Source organism: Ctenocephalides felis, unplaced genomic scaffold, assembly GCF_003426905.1.
Source record: "Ctenocephalides felis isolate EL2017-DRISC unplaced genomic scaffold, ASM342690v1 CF-g0.4_SCAFFOLD_01604, whole genome shotgun sequence".
In the NCBI taxonomy this organism is placed as follows: domain Eukaryota; kingdom Metazoa; phylum Arthropoda; class Insecta; order Siphonaptera; family Pulicidae; genus Ctenocephalides; species Ctenocephalides felis.
The window spans coordinates 31,265,450-31,284,044 of record NW_020537758.1 but is presented as its reverse complement, the minus strand read 5'-3'; the positions used below and the strand labels follow the sequence as shown (position 1 = coordinate 31,284,044).

The window sequence follows — 18,595 nt, the reverse complement described above, 5'->3', positions numbered from 1 at the left end:
TTTATTTTTTCCAGGTACTTTCAACCACTGCTGCTCTGCACAATGACCCCTCACCAGGAATCGCTCTGAAAATAATTTTAAAAAGTACGTTTTCATCCACAATCAGTATAAAGTGAACATTAAATAATATGTTATTTTTTCTCAGGTTTTTCAACTACTGCTGCTCTGCACACTGACCCTTCACCAGGAATCGCTCTGAAAATAATTTAAAAAGTACGTTTTTACCATAATCAGTATGAATGTGAACATAAATAACATGTTTATTTTTTTCGGGTACTTTCAACCACCGCTGCTCTGCACTGACCCCTTCATCAGGAATCGCTCTGAAAATAATTTAAAAAGTACGTTTTATCAACAATCAGTATAAATGTGAACATTAAATAATATGTTTATTTTTTCAGGTTTTTCAACTACTGCTGCTCTGCACACTGACCCCTCACCAGGAATCGCTCTGAAAATTAATTTAAAAAGTACGTTTTATCCATAATCAGTATAAATGTGAACAATAATAACATGTTTATTTTTTTCCGGGGTACTTTCAACCACTGCTGCTCTGCACACTGACCCCTTCACAGGAATCGCTCTGAAAATAATTTAAAAAGTACGTTTTTATCAACAATCAGTATAAATGTGAACATAAATAATATGTTTTTTTTTCAGGTTTTTCAACTACTGCTGCTCTGCACACTGACCCCTTCACCAGGAATCGCTCTGAAAATAATTTAAAAAGTACCTTTTATCCATAATCAGTATAAATGTGAACAATAAATAACATGTTTATTTTTTTCCAGGTACTTTCAACCACTGCTGCTCTGCACGCTGACTCACTTCACCAGGAATCTTTCCAGAAACATTTTGCCAGGTATGTCTTAACCATATCAGTATAAGTGCAAACATTCCTATAATGTTTCTTCTTTTTGCAGATCTTCTCGAACCAACTATTATTGCCCTGAAGCCTTAAAATCATTCACGTGAATGACTCGCAAGTGGTTTTTTCAATGACTGTCTATAATTATGCATGATTAACTTAACTCTTATTAACTCAATAACATGACTAACCTCACTAACTTAATTAGGCAGTTAATAAAAAAACACTTGTTGAGTTTACTATGAAGGTCTTAATGGGGTTACGTGGAAGACACCGCTGCATGATTAATCAGGTAATTTATTCTTTATAGTATATTTTATGAACCTTGTTACTAATTCATTGTTTTCGTTTATAGGGTAACCAACTTCAAGCCAAGTCTCATCAAGCTCTTCAACACTCAAGTTGCTCATGAGTGAGAACAATCATTTGATCTACTAATTATGCTGTCCGTCCGTCCGTCCGTCCGTCTCTTCACCAGAGAAGATGCCTACTATGATTTATTAAATAGTTAAGTGCTTAGATGTTAATGAAATAATGAATAAATATATTGTATTTAATTTAATTTGTTTTAATTTAATATGAGCCACTTTACGGCCAAATCACATTATGCTGTAACGTAAATTACAGAAATATTTAAACATGTCTACATTTTAAAAATTTCTTGTGTTATTAATAGGGATACTTATTGAGTGCACTCTTTAGTGTAGTCAATTGTGTAGAACAGTTTCTTCACTGTTTGGATGCTTTCAAACATCTTGCCGCATCTGGTTAAGCTCTTTATACCTTTGCTTTGACTCGGTAGAACTCTGCGTCATTGCTTTGACTCAATAAAACGCGTTGACAATACTTTGCTTTTTTCAAAAACCTTATGTTAGTCAAGTGCCTTAAACATTTAATGTTGTCAAACCGATGTTTTCTCTTGTTAAATATTATATTTTCTATTATTCTTAAATGGTGCACTTTTTTCTTAATGTTAGCTATAAATATCACTTAATTTAATATCATACTGTGTTATTATTATATATATATATATATATATATATATATATATATATATATGAGTGAGTTCTTGAGGGCGATATATCAAACAAAGAAAAGCTAAAGATTTATAAAATAATCTTATTTCCAAACGTTTCGACATTCAATTTAATGTCATCATCAGTGGATCTAAAAACAGTATGAAAATTAGTATATCTAGGTAATTATAATATATGTGGATTGGTAAAGTAACTATACAATAAGAGGAAAATTAACAAACAGCAACACTTAACAACAAACCAAATATAAAAGATAGGAAAGGTAGTAGAGACTAGAATTAAATAAATAATTAAAAAATATAGGCAAAAATATCTAACATGTACATGTGTATAGCTATAGTTACATAGATAGGTATGAGTATATGTATGTTTCATACATGTACATGTACGTCGTTGTGAATATCCATGCACGTTGCATATATGTATATGCGTATATTTATATTTGTATAGTCGTACATGTATATGTGTACATATATAGGTATATATTGTTGTATCTGTATATCATGTGTGTGTATATGTATATATGCATGTATAATATATATATATATATATATATATGTGTGTATATGTGTGTATATGTGTATGTATATATATGTATATATGCGTAGGTTTATATGAGTGTACTTAGATATTTTGCCTATATTTTTTAATTATTTATTTAATTCTAGTCTCTACTACCTTTCCTATCTTTTATATTTGGTTTGTTGTTAAGTGTTGCTGTTTGTTAATTTCCCTCTTATTGTATAGTTACTTACCAATCCACACATATTATAATTACCTAGATATACTAATTTTTATACTGTTTTTAGATCCACTGATGATGACATTAAATTGAATGTCGAAACGTTGGAAATAAAGATTATTTTATAAATCTTTGGCTTTTCTTTGTTTGATGTATCGCCCTCAAGAACTCACTCACATATTTCAACATCAAAATTAACTACTAAATCATATATATATATACTCGTATATATATATATATATATATATATATATATATTATACAATTAGACAAATGTTAATGTATTTTAGTCATTTTCATTACTGTAATTGTATGAATAAATTAATATAATTGTATTATTAAATACTGTGATACATTGATTGGAAGTTTTGAATAAAACTAACTGAACTTTATTTGGAGTGTTTCATTTCACACAATTTTCAGTGATATATGTTAGAAACACACCGTATAGGTATAGGTATTATAAACATTAATATATTTGTTGATGTTATCATAAACATTAATATACTTATTAATTCGTTTTTCGGCGAGGATTTATTATTTGAATAAATTTCATAAAACATTACAATTTTTGTAATCTAATTCCATTATGATCAATGAAGTTAATAAAGTTATGACTTTGATAATTCAAATAGACTAATCTATGGTTATTCACTCATTTCAAACATGTCAAAAATGTTAACACTTTTCACTCACTTGAATCTATACTATTATTCAAAGTGTTAATTAATTCATTTTAATTAATATACTTTAAATATTGGTCAGTTTTACTTAACTTCGGACTTATACAATAAAGATCAATTTCTCAAATTGATTTTTTCCCTCTTTCGCACAATGACATCTTCATTTTTATTGAAATAATTTATTTTTATTAGATTATTTTATTATTATATTAATTGTATTAATTTTCACCGACACGTTTACGCTACCACCCCTTATCCTTATTTTACACTACCTTAACCTAATACCTACTTACGTTAAGAACTAATACTCTTACCTTGCTTTTCTTTACCACGTCTCGAACCTGCTACCCTGCTCTCTCCATTGACTCCCACCTCCTAACGCGCGACACCACGACGATCACATTAGTAAACCATTGCAAAGGAGATGATATTGTATATTTTAAACGAAAAAAACTAACAGGTCATATGGCCAAAAAAAAGTTGGGTTTGTATGGCCTGTGTTGGCGTAATGGTTAGAGTGATGGCTTCGTACCATAAAGGTACCGAGTTCGAATCATACCTCAGGACAAAAAAGAGTTTGTTCACGTTGTGGTATTTATTTAGTGTTAAATAATAAACACAAAACTAATATTTAGATATAACAAACTAACAAGTCATGAGGCCGAAAGAAAGCAGAATCGATGTGGCCTGTGCTGGCGTAATTGGTAGAGCGATGGATTCGTACCCATAGAGTGCCGCGTTCGAACCATACCTCGGGACAAAAATGGAAAGCGTGGATTTATTATTTATTGTAAGATAGCACAAAGATAAAATTTGGATTTGATAAATAAACACGTCATGAGGCCGAAAAAAAGCAGAATCGATGTGGCTTGTGTTGGCGTATTGCTAGCGTGCTAGCTTCATGTCAACAGGGTACCGAGTTCGATTCATACCTCCGGACACAAAACGCAAAATAGCGTGACTGTTGACGCTGTGGAACGAGGTATGCACGGAATCACATCCGTTCGAATTTGAGACCCCAGGCAGGTATGCTCCCCTCGATCTCGATTGAGAGGAGAGATACGCGCGAGAATCCCGTGTCATCCCCTAATGACCCCGCAGCAGCCCCGAAAAGGGGCGAGGGGGGATTATAGGGGGGTGTGGGGTTCGCGAACCCGCGACCCTGTGGTCCGACCCTCCCGGAAAAGGGAGAGGGGGGACTATAGGGGGGTGAGGGTTCCGCGCGACGACCACCACTGGGTCGCGCCGGTTGAAAAGCTGGGTGCGACACAGGTTGGGTCGGTGTGCGAGTCCCCGGAGCACCCTCGAGTGCGATGATAGGGATGTGGGGTGAGGAAAATGCGGTGACGAGGGAAAAAGGGGTGGAAGGATATGAGCAGGACAGATAGGGTGGGTGGGAGAGATAGGGGGAGAGAGAGATAAGGGGAGGGAGAGAGATAAGGGGGGGAGAGAAGGGGAGGGAAAAAGGGGAGAGGAGATGAGGGCGGGGAGAAGACGGAGGGGGGATGGACGAGGGGAGGAAGGAAGCGGTAGGGGAGGAGAAAAACGCGGCGGCCCGTGCTCCTGCATCTCATAGTAGCGAAAGCGTCTCGTTATCTCCCCGCTCTCATCCCTCCTCATCTTCTCATCCATCCTCCTCTCTTCCCGCTCTCATCCCTCCCCTCTCTCTCTCCCTATCGCTCCTCTCTTTCCCTCTCTCTTATCTCTCTCCCCCATATCTCTTCCCTACATACTCTCCCCCTATCTCTCCCACCACCCTATCTGTCCTCCTCATATCCTTCCACCCCTTTTTCCCTCGTCACCGCATTTTCCACCCCACATCCCCATCATTGCACTCGAGGGTGCTCCGGGGACTCGCACACCGACCCAACCTGTGTCGCACCCAGCTTTTACACGGCGCGACCCAGTGGTGGTCGTCGCGCGGAACCCTCACCCCCTATAGTCCCCCTCTCCTTTTCCGGGAGGGTCGGACCACAGGGTCGCGGGTTCGTGAACCCCACACCCCCCTATAATCCCCCCTCGCCCCTTTTCGGGGCTGCTGCGGGGTTCATTAGGGGATGACTCGGGATTCTCGCGCGTATCTCTCCTCTCAATCGAGATCGAGGGGAGCACACCTGCCTGGGGTCTCAAATTCGAACGGATGTGATTCCGTGCATACCTCGTTCCACAGCGTCAACAGTCACGCTATTTTGCGTTTTGTGTCCGGAGGTATGAATCGAACTCGGTACCCTGTTGACATGAAGCTAGCACGCTAGCAATACGCCAACACAGGCCACATCGATTCTGCTTTTTTTCGGCCTCATGACCTGTTAGTTTATTAAATCCAAATTTTATCTTTGTGCTATCTTACAATAAATAATAAATTCCACGCTTTCCATTTTTTGTCCCGAGGTATGGTTCGAACTCGGCACTCTATGGGTACGATCCATCGCTCTACCAATTACGCCAGCACAGGCCACATCGATTCTGCTTTCTTTCGGCCTCATGACTTGTTAGTTTGTTATATCTAAATTAGTTAGTTAGTTTTGTGTTATTATTTAACACTAAATAAATACCACAACGTGAACAAACTCTTTTTTTGTCCTGAGGTATGATTCGAACTCGGTACCTTTATGGTACGAAGCCATCACTCTAACCATTACGCCAACACAGGCCATACAAACCCAACTTTTTTTTGGCCATATGACCTGTTAGTTTTTTCGTTTAAAATATACAATATTATCTCCTTTGCAACGGTTTACTAATGTGATCGTCGTGGCGTCGCGCGTTAGAAGGTGGGAGTCAATGGAGAGAGAGCAGGGTAGCAGGTTCGAGACGTGGTAAAGATAAGCAAGGTAAGAGTATTAGTCTTAACGTAGGTAGGTATTAGGTTAAGGTAGTGTAAAATAAGGATAAGGGGTGGTAGCGTAAACGTGTCGGTGAAAATTAATACAATTAATATAATAATAAAATAATCTAATAAAAATAAATTATCTCAATAAAAATGAAGATGTCATTGTGCGAAAGAGGGAAAAAATCAATTTGAGAAATTGATCTTTATTGTATAAGTCCGAAGTTAAGTAAAACTGACCAATATTTAAAGTATATTAATTAAAATGAATTAATTAACACTTTGAATAATAGTATAGATTCAAGTGAGTGAAAAGTGTTAACATTTTTGACATGTTTGAAATGAGTGAATAACCATATATTATATAATAAATCCTCGCCGAAAAACGAATTAATAAGTATATTAATGTTTATGATAACATCAACAAATATATTAATGTTTATAATACCTATACTTATACGGTGTGTTTCTAACATATATCACTGAAAATTGTGTGAAATGAAACACTCCAAATAAAGTTCAGTTAGTTTTATTCAAAACTTCCAATCAATGTATCACAGTATTTAATAATACATTAATTTATTCATATAATTACAGTAATGAAAATGACTAAAATACATTAACATTTGTCTAATTGTATAATATATAATATATATATATATATATATATATATATATATATATATATATATGATTTAGTAGTTAATTTTGATGTTGAAATATGTGAGTGAGTTCTTGTGAACGTTTCGACATTCAATTTAATGTCATCATCAGTGGATCTAAAAACAGTATAAAAATTAGTATATCTAGGTAATTATAATATGTGTGGATTGGTAAAGTAACTATACAATAAGAGGAAAACTAACAAACAGCAACACTTAACAACAAACCAAATATAAAAGATAGGAAAGGTAGTAGAGACTAGAATTAAATAAATAATTAAAAAATATAGGCAAAAATATCTAAGTACACTCATATAAACCTACGCATATATACATATATATACATACACATATACACACATATACACACATATATATATATATATATATATATATATATATACATGCATATATACATATACACACACATGATATACAGATACAACAATATATACCTATATATGTACACATATACATGTACGACTATACAAATATAAATATACGCATATACATATATGCAACGTGCATGCATATTCACAACGACATACATGTACATGTATGAAACATACATATACTCATACCTATCTATGTAACTATAGCTATACACATGTACATGTTAGATATTTTTGCCTATATTTTTTAATTATTTAATTCTAGTCTCTACTACCTTTCCTATCTTTTATATTTGGTTTGTTGTTAAGTGTTGCTGTTTGTTAATTTTCCTCTTATTGTATAGTTACTTTACCAATCCACATATATTATAATTACCTAGATATACTAATTTTCATACTGTTTTTAGATCCACTGATGATGACATTAAATTGAATGTCGAAACGTTTGGAAATAAAGATTATTTTATAAATCTTTAGCTTTTCTTTGTTTGATATATCGCCCTCAAGAACTCACTCATATATATATATATATATATATATATATATATATATATATATATATAGTATAATAATAAAACACAGTATGATATTAAATTAAGTGATATTTATAGCTAACATTAAGAAAAAAAGTGCACCATTTAAAGAAATAATAGAAAGTATAATATTTAAACAAGAGAAAACATCGGTTTGACACATTAAATGTTTAAGGCACTTGACTAACATAAGGGTTTGGAAAAAAGCAAAGTATTGTCAACGCGTTTTTATTGAGTCAAAGCAATGACGCAGAGTTCTACCGAGTCAAAGCAAAGGTATAAAGAGCTTAACCAAGATGCGGCAAGATGTTTGAAAGCATCCAAACAGTGAAGAAACTGTTCTACACAATTGACTACACTAAAGAGTGCACTCAATAAGTATCCCTATTAATAACACAAGAAATTTTTAAAATGTAGACATGTTTAAATATTTCTGTAATTTACGTTACAGCATAATGTGATTTGGCCGTAAAGTGGCTCATAATTAAATTAAAACAAATTAAATTAAATACAATATATTTATTCATTATTTCATTAACATCTAAGCACTTAACTATTTAATAAATCATAGTAGGCATCTTCTCTGGTGAAGAGACGGACGGACGGACGGACGGACAGCATAATTAGTAGATCAAATGATTGTTCTCACTCATGAGCAACTTGAGCGTTGAAGAGCACTTGGCTTGAAGTTGGTTACCCTATAAACGAAAACAATGAATTAGTAACAAGGTTCATAAAATATACTATAAAGAATAAATTACCTGATTAATCATGCAGCGGTGTCTTCCACGTAACCCCATTAAGACCTTCATAGTAAAACTCAACAAGTGGTTTTTATATTAACTGCCTAATTAAGTTAGTGAGGTTAGTCATGTTATTGAGTTAATAAGAGTTAAGTTAATCATGCATAATTATAGACAGTCATTGAAAAAAACCACTTGCGAGTCATTCACGTGAATGATTTTAAGGCTTCAGGGCAGTAATAGTTGGATCGAGAAGATCTGCAAAAAAGAAAGAAACATTATAGGAATGTTTGCATTTATACTGATATGGTTAAAGACATATACCTGGTAACATGTTTCTGGAAAGATTCCTGGTGAAGTGAGTCAGCGTGCAGAGCAGCAGTGGTTGAAAGTGCCTGGAAAAAAATAAACATTATTTATTGTTCACATTTATACTGATTATGGATAAAAAGGTACTTTTTAAATTATTTTCAGAGCGATTCCTGGTGAAGGGGTCAGTGTGCAGAGCAGCAGTAGTTGAAAAAACCTGAAAAAAATAAACATATTTAATGTTCACATTTATACTGATTGTTGATAAAAACGTACTTTTTAAATTATTTTCAGAGCGATTCCTGGTGAAGGGGTCAGTGTGCAGAGCAGCAGTGGTTGAAAGTACCCGGAAAAAAATAAACATGTTATTTATTGTTCACATTTATACTGATTATGGATAAAAACGTACTTTTTAAATTATTTTCAGAGCGATTCCTGGTGAAGGGGTCAGTGTGCAGAGCAGCAGTGGTTGAAAGTACCTGGAAAAAAATAAACATGTTATTTATTGTTCACATTTATACTGATTATGGATAAAAACGTACTTTTTAAAATATTTTCAGAGCGATTTCTGGTGAAGGGGTCAGTGTGCAGAGCAGCAGTGGTTGAAAGTACCTGGAAAAAATAAACATATTATTTAATGTTCACATTTATACTGATTATGAATAAAAACGTACTTTTTGAATTATTTTCAGAGCGATTCCCAGTGAAGTGAGTCAGTGTTCAATTTTCACTCGATACTTGGCCATTTGATACTCAACAATTTGCTTGATATGATATCTTGTGGCTTCCATGTGATTTCATCTTGATGACCAGAAATAGAATGTAGAAATTTACTAGCAGTTTAAGAATTGCACTTGGTTTTATATGAAATGCATTAATATGAAGTGAAAACAGTGAAAATTAAAATTTAATGTAATATGTCAAATCCACATTGCATAATCTCAAATGATTCAAACGACCACATTATTTTTCAATAGTTGAATAGATTAGTGTATTAGTATTTGTTATTATTAATATTAAAACTACTGATGCTACCTAACTAATAAATTAACCCACATGCAAGACATATCGTGATCATTCGAATCATGAAATTCAATGCCTTAATGACTTTGTAAATTTCTAAAAGTTATAGTGACAACTAAAGTATTGATCAATTAATATCTTGAACAAAATCACCGCTTAATAAATCTATTCGTGCCAAATGCAATTCCAATAAATACCACATTCAGAGCGTCACAGTAACAATGTTCGTATAAAAAACTGAAGGATTCTGGTAGCAGCAAACGCAAACCTACCCGCACCTGCAAAATACACAAATTATTATTGAATTTATGGAAAAGTAATTTTGCTTTAAAATTCTTGATGACATGATGATTGTGGTCCAATTTACACAATACTTCTGATCTATAAATTGAAGTGAATTAGCAGATGATAATGATGTAAATAAGACTTGAAATTAAACGATCCGTATAAATGTACTCATAGTGAGATTCTCAAAATGAATTAAAGGTCATTATTTTTTACTTTCACAACTTTTTACTATTACTTTCGATTATTTCTGCCATTCAATTGTAAACTCTTGCTCAGTCAACAAAATAATAATATGTAGTTTTATTTAACAGTGGGCACCAAATGATGCAAAATAAAATAATTAGATAAAATATATCCGGCGTACGTCTTAGACAGTAGTACGACTTGAGCAAAAACTACATAAATCGAGCACACGTTTTCAAAAAAAAAAACAAAAATGAGGAAAGGTTTCAATTAAATCTAAAACATCTTAAAACACGAAATGCAATCCGAGTGAATCCGCAAAGAGAAATATAATTAGCACAAGTGCAACGTACCAGGTGACGCTCGCAGGTCGCATGTACTCCACAGGCAGCGAAGGGTCAGGCCCGCTCGTCCGTGTTCGACGACGTCTCGATGTCTTCTTCCAGCAATCGCCACGATGGAAATGAACTCTCACTCGCAATGACAACTCCCTCTCCGAACTCCTATAGTCGCAAAGCATAGATGTGCAAAAGACTTGTAGACGTGCGACTGCAGAGCGTGCACGTTCGCTCGGTCGAAGATGGCGTTTCAGGAACTCGAACGCCTCTTCTGTTTTGAAATCGAAACGACGTTTATTTGAATCTTCAATTTTAACATTAAGGGTTTTATAAATTAAATAACGATATTCCATTCTTTTAGTAAACTCTCTAAAAATTTACACTGCAATGAATTAGTTGTTGTTTATTGAAATAAATAAATTTGGTGTAATTTTGTATTTTTTTTCACTAACCTGTGTTTTACAGTACACTTGTTTGCTTTTCCTTTCTCAAGTATAAAATTTGTTAAATATTTTCACATTTTTAAATATACAGACAAATTTTCACTGTTTTATTTATATATCACTCATATACATGAATAATTTTGAAGTGCTTTTAAATTTTGATAGAAAATTTAGTTTTACATTCCTGAACACGTGAAGCCAATATTACATTTTTCTTTAAATTTCCTTTATTTTAAATAATCAAAATCAAATGACATTCTGTGAGAAAACACAAAATGAGCAATTTGAATTATCTAGTGAAAACAAACCACTCCTTTGCAAAGTTGAAAAACAATTAAATGAATAAGATATAATAAATACTACTTTTTACATTTTATGATTATTTTAATTGATCATTACAATTTTTACAAGTGTATTTTAATAATTAATTATTTTATAACTACTTAAGACTAATTTTATAAAAAATTTAGTACAGTAATCTATGTGATTACATATTGATTTGAGCAGTTAGTATAAGTTTTACAATGAAACAAAACTTTAAACAAAATTTTCATTTATCAAACAAGTTTCAAATCTAAATTTACTGCGATCATAATATAATAAACTACACAAATCAAAATTATGTATACAATTGTTAATTATAAAAATATTCTTCAAACAGCTTAAATGGTGTTCATAATAAATTAAAACCAATTTTTAAAATATAGAAAATTTAAAAATTTATTTTTAAAAATGTGAAAATACCATACTAGATATATGTCGAAACACACACACACATACACATCACAAACATTATAAAGTTATTGGTATATAAAAGAACGCAAGTAAATATATACACACTGTAATACTATGCTATACATAAATTTAAAATCTTGTGATAACCAATTTTAAATCTAAGTGGTTAACGTTCTGTGTTAACCCTTGCTATTTGCTAAAATTGCTGCTTTTGACATCTGAATCTCTGCTCTCTGGTATTGACGGAAACTTCACATCGCTACAGAAAGTGTTTTAGAGAAATGTCAGATTTACTCACTGATTTTAGTTGCTTTTACTTTTACATCATTGTTGTATATATATAATAAATGATAAATGTGCACAAAATAAAATTGAAAAAGTATACTTTCTGGCGATTCTTCGCTATGTTTAAACTCGTTAAAACTCTTCTTTTGTGAAAAATGTGAAAATGTTTTTTATAGCTGTTTTGTTGAATTGAAAATATTTAACACAAAATTTCAAAGCAATTTAGCCATTGTAGCAATTCAATTAATTCAACCCTCAATTTCTTGATACTAAAAAAGTTGAAATGGCTGCTGTAATTCGAGTTAAACGAAGAATATTTGATGAACCTGTGGATAGTCTGGTTATTAATTGTAAAAGAAGGAAGACTGATGACACAGACAGCGAAACCTCGGTATCAGCGCTTATCAAATTAGCTACTACGCTCAAAAATGAGGTATTACTTACCAATAACATTATTTATAAATTCATAAACATTATAATTTTTATTCATGTAAAAAAAAATCATAATGTTCTGTGTATTCCCACAGAATGAAAATATATCTGCACACTTATCTAAGATTACTAAAGAAGAAGCAAAGAAAACATTTAAAAGACATATCCCAAATATTACTACCAAACTTCGAAATGAACAAAAATTGCAAGCTCAAAATAATAGATTTAAAGTAATAAATTGTTTTCGAACATTAGATGATTCTAAAGAAGCTTCGAATGGAGAGAAAAATCAACTAACAGTGGTGGATATTGAACAAAAAATGGAAGCAAATAATATTTTTTTATTAGAATCTGAAACAAAGTTAACCACTAATTATGTATATGATTTATATTATATGGATGAAGTTGATGATATGATTTTGGATAACATGCTCAGGTATTTTTGAAACTGATATTTTATATATATATATATATAAAAGTTTTTTTTACTTGGTGTTACTGCCCAAATCAAAATAACTCATCAAAATATATATCAACATCAAATTCACATACTTTAATATATATATATATATATATATATATATATATATATATATATATATATGCATGCATGCATTAATTTTTTGATAATTTTGAATATAATGTTCAAATTTGAAACAGTATTCATGAGGCCACTGATGATTTAGTATTTGGAACATTTCGGGAAGGTGGTTACAAGAGTTCAGATGATTATGACACAGATGACTCAAATGATGAGAATAACTACAGAAATGATTATCCTGATTCCGATAATAGCATAAATGTAGGCGTTATGAGAAAAGCCATTGGAGATCTGTCTTTAGGTTTGTATTAACTAATCATGTGTCATCTGTATAGATATCTATTTATTTTTAAATATTGATTTAAATTCCGATTTTTATTCATATTTATTCATCATTTTTAACATATTTTATTGAATACTATTGTTAGGCGAAGATCTCTCAAGTGATGAAGGAGAAGGATTTATTTATAGCGTGGATAGCGAAGGATTTGCTTTTGAAGGTGATGTTGATGATGATGATAAACAGAGATATGGAGAAAAATATGCGCGATATAAATCAAGGGTTCTTAAAGAATTAAATGACACTGAAACTGACAGTGACAATGAAAGAGAGGATTATTATGATTGTTTGAATTATGAAGAATCAGATTAAATTATTTTTGTTAAAAATGTTAAATTTAAAATTGTTATAATAAATTATTCAATTAATTTGCATTGTAATCATTTATATATATATATATATATATATATATATATTTATATATACAATGTTATTAATTATTATATATGTTTATTATTTCTAAGTACTGTAGCACCTTTATTAATATTTTTTTGTATTTATTAGCTTTCACAATACCTGATATCCAAATACAATTCTTGAATTTTTGCCTCTTTTTATGATATTTTTATATCACAATTTAGAAATTGAAAAACCTATTAAAAGAAAACTATTTCATTTAAAAATTAACAAAATCTGCATACATTACTTCAATAAACGCAATGAAACTATTGCAAAAAATACCTCATTTGACATTTTTTGTTCGAGCGAAATCATACATTTGTAACCACCAGCCACTAAGTTAGGTAAAGTGACAAATACATCACAGAGAAAATAAATTTGAAAAAAAGAGGAGGGTACCATAGATAAATAAGTATAAAAGAATGAATAATAAGATGATAAACATAGATAAATAAACATGATAATTGTGATTATCATCTTATTATTGTATTATTCTTGTGGACTTTAGTTGGTATGAAATGAGAAAAGTTGCAAAAAAGGAAGTGAATCAGGAAAATAAAGAAGAATAAACATCGAAACATTGTTTAAAATTGCCTGGTAATTCTCATACAGTGACAAAGTATCAACCACTTACTATTTTTGTACAATTGTATAAAGCAAGATTCCTAAAAGCGACTGTCATGTATTCGACTCGCGATATAAAATTGTAGTCACATTTAGTTATTATATATTCTATTTCTTTCAAATATTCCACTAAAGTTTACATAAAATATAATACGTCAAAACGTATAAATATATTTTTTTTATAATTTCTAGAATTTTTAACTGGGTAATTGCCCTGAAGATTTAATCTCATATATTAAGTAAGTTTTTTTTACATTGAAACATATTATTGAAATATTTATTTGCAGTCAAATAGTCATTAGAAAAAGCAATAAATATAATTACCTTACAATTACAATAAATAACTATTTATTTATTTATTATATTTAGCACATTTCCGTATCTAAATCATGATCTAGCTTGTTAAATTCAAACAAGGAAAACAAACTAATAAAATAATAGTCTAAAAGTTAAATAATAAAATTATGTAGTTAGTCATGTGATTAACAAGTTGTGAAATTGATAAGAGAAATCATTGAATTTGTTAGCATGCTGAATGATGATAAATATGTAAAACTATGCACATAGAAATATATATATATATATATATATATATACAAATGTATATATATAAATATATATTCCTGTGTGTGTATGCATGAATCACTATATCCGTATATTGACAATCTTTTGTCTACTTTTTTTTGGTCTCCATGGAAACAATAAAAATCAATAGTACTAAAAAATTGAAATCCTACAAAAAAGTTTTTACTTAAAAAAAAAATCTTTGCAATCATATATGGATGACATAAATTTGGGCAATCTTCACATTGATGGTGTTCCAGGTATATTGTTTTATTCAAATAGAACATCTACATCTGAAGATACTTTTGATAAAATTATTGGCACCATTGAAGATATTATTGTGGATGAAGAATTTCAGGTTTTAATGCTTTCATTTATATGCTTTATATATAGAATTTTGTAATTAATTGTTTACTATAAAAATGTAATATTAAATAAAATGATTGATTATTTTTAGATGATGTTGAATAACTTTATGGAAAAATATTATATACAATTTGATGATAATTCTGAAAACAAATTAGAATATACTTCAATATTCAATGAGTATGTTAATAAAATAGAAAAATTCATAGAGGGCCAACTGAATGCAAAATATCCAGGATTTGACATGGATAATTTCATAATGCAACTGGAGTACGTACAATCATCACTGAATTTGATGTGCATAATTTATATATATATATATATATATATATATATATATATATATATATCTGTTAACATTATTATGTGTTAACATTGTTAACTGATTAAACTTATTTAGTACATAACGTTTCATATATAATCCATATTTAAAAATAATTATATTTTCAGAAAAAAAATAAAACAAGAGCAGTTAGAAGGTGAAGTGTTCGAAGTATTGTCTACTTTTTCCGATTTCATTGCTTTTAGAGACATGTTTCAGGATTATAAAGCATTTAAAGAAGGCAATTCAGCTGATTTAAGTACAGCTATTTGTGTTACCAGTTTGCCATTCAAAGAACCTACAGTTAATCACAAAACTGTTTAAAAAATATACAAAGTGAATTGATTCAATCTTATAAAATAAATTTACTGTTTCAAATTTAGGTCAATATTAATGTAAATCAGAATAATAAAATTTGATAATCTCTTTGTAATATGTAATTATATATCATGGATATAACAATAGAAAGGAAGGATGGATGAAGCAGAAGAGAATATGAGAAATTTAATTAGGTTGTGCAATAATAATTGCTAGGAATGTGCAGAAAGTACTCTTGAATTCATATTATTAAAAGTACATTTGAATTTTTATTATCTACTTCTTTTAGAATTAGAAATAGTAGATAATGATAATAAAGAAATTTTTCTTAAGTAGACCTATAATAGGCAGAATGTATATAACAAATGCATGATATATTTAACAATTATACATAATAATATATAAAATTATTATTTTTTTACAATTTGGATAACATCTTCATCATGCATTATATGACTGATACCAACCCTTTGCGGAGAATACTTAGTAGAAGTTCCCCAAACTAAAGCATACTTAAATGCTTCTGCTAAAGTTCTGTGTATTCCGTGACATACATGCTCAACATTAACACCCTTGAAAATAAAATTGTTTTGCATTCGATTGAATTATAATGTTTAAAAGTAAATTTTTGTAATTGTAAAAAAGCTATTGATAAGAAAAATAATAAAAACTAATAATTTACCTTTCTCAAAATAAGGCCATCATCAAAGTCTGGTGGTGACCAGGTCTTCGTATACACTCGGATTAATGATAAATATTCCCATAATATTTCCAGTAAATAATCAAGATTTAATTTCATATTGCAACTGAAAAAAGTAGTAGAAATTCAATTTTACTGAGCTAAAATTAACAAACTTATATTGATACATTTTAATATATTAAGATTAAAACCAATTAAAATTTAGATAAGTTTTACAGAAAATATACAGAAATTTATTACTAAAAATATTTTTTAGTCAAAGAAAATTATATAGATCTTTCAACTTTTGTTTCATTAACAAAATATACTAATAATTCTATATCAAAACTATATTTTATGTACCTGACAACAACGCTATTAGGTTGTCTTGCTATTCGATCTACTTCTTCAATAGAAATTTGATCAATTTTGTTATAAACATATAAACAGGGCAAATAAACCCTATTAGCTGATATAACATCAATTAATTCATCAGCTGTGCAATCTTCTCTAAATAGCACCTAACATTAAAAATTAATGATTGTTAATTAAAAAATATTCATTGAATAATAATTATAAGTAAGTAAAATCATAAGTTTAAAAACCTCAGCATTAAATATTTTATATTCATGTAATATCATTTGAACAAGTTTTTCATCCACTTTCGTTAAAGTACAGGTAGAATTAAAAGATACCCCGCCTCCTTTTTTCACCTATAAGAGAATTAAATGTGCAAAATTATGAATAATTTTATATAGTTTTAAGAAATACAATTCAATGGCAAACAAAATATTTTCAGAAATGCATATGCATGTATATATGGATATATACATACATACAAACATATATATATATATATATATATATATATATATATATATACATATCTTATTTATAATCTCCATATATACATATATGAATGAGAATATAATATTAAAACTTAGCTTTTGGTCTAAATTGAAAATTCATTTTGTTTTTTAACCAAGTTATTTTAAAGAAATTAAGGCTTACTTTGAAATATATATTTGGTTTAGTTTTGTTGAGTCTAATTCCCACACTTTCCAATTCTTTTTCGAGTAATTCTCTATGAACATATGGCTTTGTCGCATCTAGCATCATCAGAACAAGATCTGCTGTACGTGCAACTGCAATAACCTGTCTTCCTCGACCCTTACCCTATAATAAATTAATTAAATTTGTTAATTCTTTTAATAATAATTGAGTAATTATTTATGAATGTAGATTAAAATAAAGATTTAAATATAGAAAGTATAGCATGATATCAAACGCTCAATTTATGTAATACCTGAGATGCACCTTCTATAATTCCAGGTAAATCCAACAACTGAATATTAGCACCTTTGTATTCTATAACTCCGGGAATACATGTCAAAGTAGTGAATTCATAACTGGCCGCTTCACTTTCCGTGTGAGTTAAAGTTGAAAGCAACGTCGACTAGAAAACATTATACACACCACTTAATTCATATACATATATATATATATATATATATATATAGATATATAATTCAAATATGAGACATACTTTCCCTACTGAAGGAAATCCAATAAGAGCCACTCGAGCATCACCAGATTCAACACATCAAAGCCCTCTCCTTTCTCTCCTTCTTGGAAGGTTCTAACAACTGCGATCTATATTTAGCTAGTTTAGCTTTCAGAAGCCCCAAATGGTATTCAGTTGCTAAATATTTTTAATTTCGTTAAAATTGCATATGTAATGACAATTTAAGTTATCTTTTAACTTTACCCTTATTTTTCTGGGTGCGAGCAATTTCTTTTTCAATTTCCGAAATTTTCTCTAAAATTCCCATGTTATTAATTTGTATAAATTATTTTATAGAAACAGGGTACAATCATAGATAAAAGAAGAGTATACAATTAATTACAAAAATTCA

General features: G+C 30.3%; 4 protein-coding genes and 2 long non-coding RNA genes across 6 annotated transcripts in view; 3 read left to right on the top strand and 3 right to left on the bottom strand.

Moving 5' to 3' along the window:
• LOC113373643 (neprilysin-4-like) overlaps window positions 1–961 on the top strand; it is a 13,282-nt gene extending 12,321 nt beyond the window's left edge. The window contains exon 17 of the mRNA XM_026613928.1: window positions 924–961. Coding sequence (XP_026469713.1) covers window positions 924–961 — 38 coding nt within the window. The remainder of the gene's footprint in view (window positions 1–923) is intronic.
• A 7,356-nt stretch (window positions 962–8,317) lies between these two features.
• LOC113372183 lies at window positions 8,318–8,882 on the bottom strand. The gene is made up of 3 exons (XR_003366728.1): window positions 8,815–8,882; window positions 8,509–8,748; window positions 8,318–8,445 (listed from the first exon to the last, which is right to left on the bottom strand). It is a non-coding gene; the product is annotated as an uncharacterized LOC113372183 (long non-coding RNA).
• A 470-nt stretch (window positions 8,883–9,352) lies between these two features.
• On the bottom strand, window positions 9,353–10,767 carry LOC113372185. The gene is made up of 4 exons (XR_003366730.1): window positions 10,647–10,767; window positions 10,095–10,100; window positions 9,474–9,600; window positions 9,353–9,411 (listed from the first exon to the last, which is right to left on the bottom strand). It is a non-coding gene; the product is annotated as an uncharacterized LOC113372185 (long non-coding RNA).
• Window positions 10,768–12,207: 1,440 nt separating this feature from the next.
• Window positions 12,208–13,719, top strand: LOC113373642 (probable RNA polymerase II nuclear localization protein SLC7A6OS). Its single transcript, XM_026613927.1, has 4 exons — window positions 12,208–12,527; window positions 12,622–12,962; window positions 13,187–13,368; window positions 13,496–13,719. The coding sequence occupies exons 1-4, from the start codon at window positions 12,378–12,380 to the stop codon at window positions 13,717–13,719; spliced, it is 897 nt and encodes a 298-aa protein (XP_026469712.1). The 5' UTR covers window positions 12,208–12,377.
• A 1,489-nt stretch (window positions 13,720–15,208) lies between these two features.
• On the top strand, window positions 15,209–16,006 carry LOC113373641 (ADP-ribosylation factor-like protein 2-binding protein). Its single transcript, XM_026613926.1, has 3 exons — window positions 15,209–15,352; window positions 15,452–15,630; window positions 15,811–16,006. Exons 1-3 carry the CDS (start codon window positions 15,209–15,211, stop codon window positions 16,004–16,006), a joined length of 519 nt encoding a protein of 172 aa, XP_026469711.1.
• Window positions 16,007–16,410: 404 nt separating this feature from the next.
• On the bottom strand, window positions 16,411–18,511 carry LOC113372182 (developmentally-regulated GTP-binding protein 2-like). The gene is given in 10 exon segments (XM_026612510.1): window positions 16,411–16,572; window positions 16,683–16,806; window positions 17,043–17,200; window positions 17,285–17,392; window positions 17,691–17,855; window positions 17,986–18,135; window positions 18,226–18,275; window positions 18,278–18,307; window positions 18,310–18,381; window positions 18,448–18,511. Coding segments are annotated over 10 exon segments (1,083 nt in total).
• Between the last annotated feature and the right edge of the window lie 84 nt (window positions 18,512–18,595).

Bases quoted from the DNA above. Each gene is read 5' to 3' on its own strand.
- LOC113373642 (XM_026613927.1), top strand. From the start codon at position 12,378: ATGGCTGCTGTAATTCGAGTTAAACGAAGAATATTTGATGAACCTGTG. The intron at 12,528-12,621 runs GTATTACTTACC...GTATTCCCACAG, and splicing joins CTACTACGCTCAAAAATGAG to AATGAAAATATATCTGCACA. The intron at 13,369-13,495 runs GTTTGTATTAAC...TACTATTGTTAG, and splicing joins CATTGGAGATCTGTCTTTAG to GCGAAGATCTCTCAAGTGAT.
- LOC113373641 (XM_026613926.1), top strand. From the start codon at position 15,209: ATGGATGACATAAATTTGGGCAATCTTCACATTGATGGTGTTCCAGGT. The intron at 15,353-15,451 runs GTTTTAATGCTT...GATTATTTTTAG, and splicing joins TTGTGGATGAAGAATTTCAG to ATGATGTTGAATAACTTTAT. The intron at 15,631-15,810 runs GTACGTACAATC...TTATATTTTCAG, and splicing joins AATTTCATAATGCAACTGGA to AAAAAAAATAAAACAAGAGC.